Source organism: Rutidosis leptorrhynchoides, chromosome 4 (assembly GCF_046630445.1).
Source record: "Rutidosis leptorrhynchoides isolate AG116_Rl617_1_P2 chromosome 4, CSIRO_AGI_Rlap_v1, whole genome shotgun sequence".
NCBI lineage: Eukaryota > Viridiplantae > Streptophyta > Magnoliopsida > Asterales > Asteraceae > Rutidosis > Rutidosis leptorrhynchoides.
This window is the reverse complement of record NC_092336.1, coordinates 434,258,522-434,267,798: the sequence shown is the minus strand read 5'-3', so window position 1 is coordinate 434,267,798 and position 9,277 is coordinate 434,258,522. Positions and strand designations below refer to the sequence as shown.

Here is a 9,277-nt window from a genome sequence, read left to right as displayed (position 1 = left end):
ATTAATTAATGATCATTATTATAGAGTAATAATTAATTAATTAATGATCATTATTATAGGTATACAATTCTTTCACTATCCGAAAATAAAAACAAGTTATTTATCCACCCACGGTGAAAACATTCTCAAAAGTAGGAAATGATTGTATATATCTCACCTCCTCGTACACAACTCATGTGGTATTGAGTTTTGTTGTTGTTGTATTATAGGGATGCCGTTTTCTTCTGTGGTTGTTGCCTTTCGCTTGTAGTCTCTTTTTGGTTGTTTTCTCCTTTTCGGGTATTCAAACACGTTTTGGTGTCGTTTTAGATATAGATTATCTTTAGGAATGTTCAAGTGTAGCTTCACGTGTTAGTGCAATTTCAATTTCATGTGTTGTATTCATGGAAATTTGTGTATTGGATTGATTTTCATTTTCACAGGTTCCACACTACTCCTGTGTTCCGGTGTTCTTATTTATATTCTCAGATTCCTCTATTTACTCTTTTATCACCTGCTAAATCTATTTGAGGTAATTGCATATCAAGCATATGATTACTGGTTTAAACTAGTTGGTAGTAATAAGTGCAGATTACATGTTTGATGAAATGCTTGAATGAAACCTTATATTGAATATACTTATTTGTATTCATCAAAGGCTCCACGTTTTATTTGCATACCATGAAAGCATAGACTTTAACACTATTGTCATATGCTTAGTTGGTTATAAATGCACTTTATATTGATGTATGTTGAAGTTGCTATTTACTTGAAATAATATACAGTCTACTTATGTGCTCTGTTAATATTTTTTAATATTGGTTGAACTATAATATATTTCTTTCTGTAGTGAGAATACCCATATGATATATTCACTCGCAAAAAAATGAAAATTTAGTTAGTGATGAAACTAGGTAAGCATATGCCCATAAGTAGTACTCCATAACCATATTATGTAACTGAAAAATTGCGAACAAAATTAAGCACAGTGGCATACTAAACCAATAAACCTAGATGAATGATTTGTATGTTTTGTCTTGAGATAATCATACTCGGTGTATACATTTTGCACCACTTACAATAACATACTTTACATAATGCCTTAAATCGATTTCGCGTTCTTGGCTACTTCTTTTGCAATAGCATCAATCATCAATGTCATGTTGATGTAAGATGAACCCCCTTCCTCCATTGCTTTCTTCGCCATTTCTGAAAGTTCCTAGGCTCTTTTTCTTCTTTCTCGTCCTTCATTTTTGTCACTCATCAAACATTCGACAGCCGTTTTAATGTCGTCTCTTTTCACCATCACGTTAAATGCATCGTTTCCTCTATACGTAATTGGAACCTCCACACCAACTTTCACTCCGATTTTTACAATGTCAATGATAAACCTTTCGTTTAGAAACTGTTCTGCAAATTGCGGCCATGTAACCATTGGGATCCCAGCACAAATAGCTTCAAGAGTCGAGTTCCATCCACAATGTGTTACAAAAGCCCCAATAGCTTGGTGAGACAATATCAAGAGTTGTGGGACCCAACCACGAACAATTAACCCTCTATCTTTTACCCTTTCTTCGTATCCTTCTTCAATTAGCCATTTCTCAAATTCGTCCGTTGTTTTCCTAACGATCCATATAAAGTGTACATTAGATAACTCCAAACCAAGTGCAAGTTCAATGGCTTGGTCCCCCAAGGCTACGGCTAGACTTCCCAAACAAACGTAGACTACGGACCCCGGGTCCCTTTCATCCAACCATTTCAAGCAATCATGGTCACCGATTACATCTTTATTTCCTCTCTCAACTATATCTTCAACGCTTTTGTTACATAGCGAAACAGGACCAACGCACCATACCTTTTTATCTTTCGCCTTTGCAAACTCTTCAACATACTTGGGCTCCAACTCTTCGAAACTATTAACCAAGATCCCACATGCATATTTCTCGGCCTCTTCCGTCCACTCAAACGTCTCCTTAGTTTCTTTCGTATTTCCCTTTCCCCAAGCTAACACTTGTGGTTTCGTAACTTCAATCTGATCAGGCAGGCCAGGCAGAACAAAATATTCCGGATTGGACTCAATTTCGTCAAGTATATTTGTATTATTCACTATATGTATGCACAAGTACGCGAAACATCCTGGTCCATAGAATACGATCCTCGGTATATTTAACCTTTTAGCTACATCACTAGTCCACGGAAAAGTACCGTCTGATATGATGCAATTTGGAGGTGGAGATAGAATTTGAAGTATTTTTTCTGATGGTTTTTCTAAAAGTTTCATTGCTGTGAACATGTTGACCAATTGTGACGCTGATGTAATAAGGTCGAAATTCTCGCATCCTTCAGGCAAACCAGCTTCAGCGAACGGGAGTTCGACTTCAAGAACACGGATCTTAAGTTTCTCTTTGATTGCACGATCGATGACTGGTTTAAAACGTTTTGCGTTAACGGGAGTTGCGATTATTGTGACGATAACGCCTCGTTCGGCTAGTATTCGGGCTATGTCTATCATGGGTATCTGATGACCTTGAGCCATAAGTGGAAACAGAACAAAGTGAAGGTCTGTGGAAGGGGTAGCCATTGATGTTGCAGAGATTGGTTTGTTTGGATTCTTATGAAATTATTGAACATTTATAAACTCATACCGATTGCCGTCCCTTTGATTTGTTAATTTTAATTCTTTTACAATAGCAAGAGAAAAAAAAAAAAAAAATTGATTTAAAAATTGATATTACTATGATTGATTGTTACTTCCAAGGTTTGATTATTCTATAATTATAGTTTCATTGTCATGATTAATCTCTACATTTTTTTATATACTCCGTAATACTTACTTATATAAAATATGTTACTCGTATAGTCGCATTAAGTAAACAAAATAAATAAATTAATTAAAGATTTTGGAGCTACTTGTTTGGAAATATGTAGCTATTTCAATGTTTTTTTCTTGATGTCCATGACAAACAACATTACCTATTTACCTAATACGAAATTAGTTCAGATACACTTTTTTTCAATTTTTTTTGTAATATACCTTTTTTTATCAATTTTTTTTTTTTTTTTTCACATATACACTACCGCTCCGCACAGCAACTTGTTCTAATATAGGCTATGCTGTTCGAGCACCCCAATTTGATGACGTGTCCCCCAAATATGCAATGTGTTCGAACCTTGTACACTGCATTCGAACAGCTTGTCGTTCGAACTCAAGTTCGAACAGTGTATACTGAATTAGAACAATATCATGTTCGAACTTTATTAAATAATTATATATTCTGCGATTCGTAATTAGTAATGGCACTACCTGAAGATGTGCAAGGCTTACAGGAATTCTGATTTTAATCACCGCTTTGATGTTCTAATCCACGCGCCTTCCAAATTCAAGTACTCGGGACAGTCTGATGCATAACTTTTTGTATAACAAATATTCTTTTTCCTTTTGATCTATTTTGGTTGTCGTAATGATAACAGTCTTTATTTTCGTTCCACTTGAGCTTTGCACAAGTACACAACATGTGGATATTTACCATGCCTTCTAGATTTAATGATCTCATCCTTACGTTCAAGGGTGTAAACCTAGATTGCAAAAATCGCTAATTGTGAGTAATTAATCGGGACGTTGGAGGGAGTAATCGGATATTGACTAAGTTTGACTTGGACCGATTAATTCCTACTTTCACGGATTAATCCTAAGTAATCCCTGATTCTTTGACTGATTAATCGGATGTTGACCGAGTAATCGATGAGTAATCCTCGTTGATCGATGGTTGACCGATTTCGATTACTCAGATCAGACCTCTTCCAAAACCTAGAAATCGTGGATTACTCACTGAGAAATTTCGCACAACACTGGTGTAAACGAGTTGATCTCGAGATCTGCTCGTTTCAAGTTTGATATATGAAGCTCGAGTTATTCGGCCCGACAGAGCCGGATATTGGGCATCCAAGGCGTGCAGTAGCACAGAGCCCAATATGTATAAGAGTCCAAAAATTGTATCCTAAGATTACATACCTAAGTTCATTTGGTAATTAATAATTTAAAAAATTAAAAAGAAAATACATAATCAATGTCGAATACTCTGTACTCTTATTATGAAATTTGTAGTATTATTATATTTACTCATATATGTATGAAAAAATTTCGTATACAAAAGGCCTACTCAGTACCTATCGAACAGTGCCTATAGATTTGACGGGACGGCCCTTCTACCCGGAGCATTGATTCCCATAACAAACGCTTGACATTATGTACATACTTGAGCTAGACTCGTGCTTTACTCGCAAGTTTAATATAAGAAGCTCGAGCTCGTTTACTAAACTAGCAGCAACCTTATTCGTTTACTTGGAGCATTTTTCATGTTTGTATCATTTAATTACATGGATGCATGATGTCACTGTGAGACTTGAACTCCCAACCTTTGATTGAAGGGTTCATCTAATACTAATACTGCTAGATTGTATTTATAAGCCCTTTGATTGTAAGTGGTGTTTATATTATGGAAAGCAATCCGGTATCAAACTTACAAAAAGTAGGCATTTTCAAACCCATCAAAAGTGTTCAAATGCGATTGCCAAACCAAAAATCACCTTATCCTGATAGGACAAAACAAACTTGGATTTAAATACAAGTCGTTATGCCCACTTTGATGTCGACCTGCCACCATATAAAGTGACCATAGATCATTTAATGCCATAAAATCTTAATCACTCAACCTTAACGACTATAGTGTCTAAATATATCTTTAGTATATACACGTACTACACATAAGTTCATTAAAAATGTGCATACATTTTTCACGAAAGAATATAGTAATGGTTAATGTATAGCGTTTTACACTTTTACATAAAAAGAAAGCTCTGGGAATATGGAACTCATATTTAAAATATTGAAAATTGTTAAATATCCCATTAAATTCAGCTTAGGGTGTGTTTGGACGAAAGTAGCTGGAGCTGGAGCTTATAGCTGGAGCTGGAGCTTATGAGCAGGAACTTGAGCAGGAGCTTATTTTTGAAGCTGATAGCTGGAGCTTATTATTTTTTATAAATGTTTGATAAACTAGCTGAAGCTTATTTTTAAGTTCATAAGCTCTACTATTTTTCATAAGCTACTGCAAGTAGCTTATTTTTTAAGAGCTTATGATTTTCATAAGCTCTACTTTTTTGTCTACCAAACGAAGCTTATGACTCGAAGCTTATTAAAATCATAAGCTCAAGCTCCAATAAGCTTCAATAAGCTACGCGCCAAACACACCCTTAACTAGAATCACATTTTGAAATGATCTGAGAAAAATCAAAAACAATATATAAATTTTTTATTTTTTTGGTAACTGATTGTTCATTCTTTATCTTTCTAGATATTTAATTTATTTCTCTTTAAACCAAAAAGCAGTTTCTAGCTTACTCTTTCTTCAAGTAACCATAAAAGAATTAGATACCATTTCCATTTGCTCTGTTTTATGTTTTCATATTACATTATAACATTATAATTCTAATCATCATTAATCTAAACACATATCTCAAATCATACAAACACATTTTTTCACCTTCATATAATTTCTAAAATTAATCCTTGTCAAAGAAATGGGGACAACATCAGGTCAATATGATTTATCATTTAAGATCTTATTGATTGGTGATTCTGGTGTTGGTAAAAGTAGTCTTCTTGTTAGCTTCATTTCTGATTCTTTTGAAGAAATTGCTCCTACAATTGGTAATCTCTCTTCAGCTATATGTATACAGTATGCTCAGTTCTTAATATATGTATCTGTACTGTAAGTTTATGTTTTTGTGCGTTATATGATATTATGTTAATATGTGAAAATATAAAGTAATTTATTATGTTTAGTAATTCATATTGGAAATTTCTACTAACAACATATGTGCTAACTTTTTGGAAAAAAAATATTTATACTTTGGTATTACAGAAGTTTAGATATTTGACTAACATGAAAAGCATTCTTCTGCTTTGACTTTTGTATGAAACTGTCGATATTTCACTAAAATATTGTCTAGTTTTGGTCAACTGTGCTTAATATATTGTCTGTGAACGGTAAAACCATACTTTAAGTTATATTAGTCCACGTGTAACGGTGCGGTGTGAGGCGAAGGTGCTCAAAACACAGAGCCAAAATGCCCCGTGTATCCAACAACCTTCTCACTACCTTGCCACATAACCAAAAAAAATCAAAGAGACAATGGCTTAGCACTTAGCAGGATCGAGGTCACCCTTACAATCTTGAGGTTGAGGGTTCGAGTCCTGCTTAGGATATTTCGTGGTGTATAAATTCGTGTTAGTATTAGGCGGGTGTGTGAGTTCCAATCTGGACTGTAATTTTTCTTGGTGGACCCATAATTGGTATTCATTATGTTCAAGTTGTGTAGTAATATGGTTGACCTTAAAAGTCAAAGGCTAACCGCATTGTGTATTGCAGCGGAAGTATACTCATTTTTTTCCGTTGTTGTTCTGCACTGAAAGTTATCCTGGCTATCAAGATTATAACCAAGAGGTTTTCGCTCGAACTTAATATGGCATATGTTTGTTTCTGGCAGGTGTTGATTTCAAAATCAAGCATCTTACAGTCGGTGCAAAAAGTGTAAAACTTACAATTTGGGACACTGGTAAGTATATATGATGATGGTTATATATTATATATATAAAGGATAACGATTTCTCAGAAAGTGCGTATGAACTTATCAATCACCAAAGTTCATAACTTTTTCGTATATGTTATTCATTTTACGTGCTCATATTGCATCTGATCAAATATCTTTTGTAGCCGGACAAGAAAGATTCAGAACATTGACAAGTTCTTACTACAGGGGTGCCCAAGGGATTATTCTTGGTACGTAATGACTATTTTCGCACCGTTGTGTCCTTGGAGTTGGACCTTTTTAAACATTTTTCAAATTTAAAGTTAACTACCATATAGTTTGTCACAAATGCAATGTAAATTTCGTTCATCATAATAATTAGAAAATTTAGCACTTCCCCTGAATGTTTTAGAATAGTAAGTAGTCCAATCTCTGCTGAGTGATTATACAAAATTTATTTTGCTCATTATATATAATAATAATAATAAATAATATATATAGCCTTTTAATAATCCACTAATCTATGTTAATGACATACAAATTTTTCGTACTTTGTAGTGTATGATGTTACAAGAAGAGAAACCTTTACGAATCTATCAGATATTTGGGCTAAAGAAATTGACCTTTACTCCACGAATCCTGACTGTATTAAGATGCTTGTTGGAAACAAAGTTGACAAAGTAAGTTAAGTCATCTATTTCGACATTATAGAGGTGGCATTTCGGACCCATTTAAAATGGGTTATGTTTCATCTCTAACATGTCAAATTGGGATTTCAGAAAAATATATTAGCTTGATTTGAAACGGGTCAATTTGGTCGAAAGTCACTTGAACTGTAGTTTAAATGTAATGCATAGAACCTAACAAGTGTTTTGTCAGATAGCTAGATTATTTTATATATTTTATTCTATAATAAATATTTGACATAGTAATTATTAAAAGTTTGAAGTTAGTAGACAAAAGTGTTACAGGTCAACCGAACCAGTTTTTAAAACATTACAAGTTTTCACCCGTTACCAAAACCTCATATTTTGCTACCCGTCTTCAACAACAATATGATTCTGAACTGATAGATGTAGCTATTTTATTTTTCTTTTCAATTTTTTTTTTTTTTTAAGTATTAACTCATGTATGCAAATAAAGTTGTAAGCGCTACTGCAGGACACTGAAAGGTTTGTAAGCAGGGAAGAAGGCATAGCTCTTGCTCAAGAACTTAAATGTTTATTTCTCGAATGTAGTGCCAGAACTCGCGAAAACGTACAGCAGTGTTTTGAAGAGCTTACGTTAAAGGCAAGTACATAATTCATATTTTCTTATTATAACTTATTGCAACTCCTGAAATGACTCCTGTTTGTTCATATTAAGACCTTTAAAGATGGCCTGATCGACTAACATACAATGTAATCACATTTGGTTTGATTAAACTTTTAGATAAATCTATTTATTTCACTTTCGAGAAAGTAACCTGTTATCAAACAACTCAACAAAAATAATTTAATTTTTTTTTTTTTTTTTTAAATGGAGGTAATCCAACCGGGTTACACTGTCAAAATGAGACATGGCATTGACAGCAGACATGTTAGGAACTTTGACTGGTGTTGACTTTTTGGAAGATTAATTTAAATTGAAACTCTCTTAAATTGTAGAGTTTGAACTTTTTTGATTGTACTAAGAAACTGTACTACCCAATACTACTTAAAACAAATTTTAAATTTCATTTCATATTTATATAAACCAATTGAAACTCAAGTACATGAGTAGATAATAAGTTAGTCTCATAACTGATATTCCTTTCTTCTGGTTCATAAAACAGATAATGGAGATTCCGAGTCTTTTGGAAGAAGGGTCTACAGTTGTGAAGAGAAATATACTGAAACAAAAACCGGAGGCACAAGGTGCTCAAACAAATGGCTGTTGCTCATAGAAGATGGTCCATAACTCCATATGTATTATGTAATGCTTATTCTTCGCAACCGACCTTAACATGCAAGTATTTTATCGATTTCTCTAATCAACGAAGATAGTTCTTGAGTAGTTGTTATTCCACAACAGAGTGATCTTACAAGGAAAATAAACATATACTAGTTTGTGTAAAGTTATGCTGTTTTCTTTAAATGTCAGTAACAAGAAACTATATGGATTTAGTGTGTTTAAGATATATAACTTGGAACACTGATAGGTGTAGTTAGTTTTTCAGTGTGTCAACTTTGACTTCTCTGTTCAAAATGAATACTCGACACTATGTCAATTTTAATGCAAAAGAATCGTGGCCAAACAGAAATTAACGGATAAAGATAAATGAAGCAAAAGCCAATATGGCTACTTGCAACAAGACGTAACACACGTATTTTTTTTATTCAATATCAAAAGTGAATTCCAAATAAACAAATGAGTCTCTTTTTAAACCCATAGAAACGAATACGGATAATAACATTAACAAATAAGCAAATAAATACGGATAAACATTGACACAAATTCAAATATAGGATAAATATAAAATATAAAATAACACTCCATGGTTCCAATCTGTTTTGGTTGACTCTTCATCCTTGGCCAGTACGTACACAAGGCCCAACTGCATGCTTCATCCAATCAGCCCAACAATAATCATGCAATCCATTATTAATCAGCCCATCAACTGTAACATCCCGCCTTTTTCCGGTTACTTTCCGTTTAACTATTTTAAAGTCCGTTATATATTTATAAC

The 9,277-nt window shown here is 33.6% G+C and overlaps 2 protein-coding genes across 2 annotated transcripts; one reads left to right on the top strand and one right to left on the bottom strand.

Moving 5' to 3' along the window:
- Positions 1 to 909: 909 nt before the first annotated feature.
- LOC139844311 (UDP-glycosyltransferase 73E1-like) lies at positions 910 to 2,686 on the bottom strand. Its single transcript, XM_071834534.1, has one exon. The coding sequence runs from the start codon at positions 2,558 to 2,560 to the stop codon at positions 1,199 to 1,201; it is 1,362 nt and encodes a 453-aa protein (XP_071690635.1). The 5' UTR covers positions 2,561 to 2,686; the 3' UTR covers positions 910 to 1,198.
- Positions 2,687 to 5,423: 2,737 nt separating this feature from the next.
- Positions 5,424 to 8,738, top strand: LOC139844310 (ras-related protein RABC2a-like). The gene is made up of 6 exons (XM_071834533.1): positions 5,424 to 5,689; positions 6,529 to 6,597; positions 6,756 to 6,821; positions 7,129 to 7,250; positions 7,732 to 7,860; positions 8,384 to 8,738. Exons 1-6 carry the CDS (start codon positions 5,560 to 5,562, stop codon positions 8,492 to 8,494), a joined length of 627 nt encoding a protein of 208 aa, XP_071690634.1. The 5' UTR covers positions 5,424 to 5,559; the 3' UTR covers positions 8,495 to 8,738.
- Positions 8,739 to 9,277: the final 539 nt, after the last annotated feature.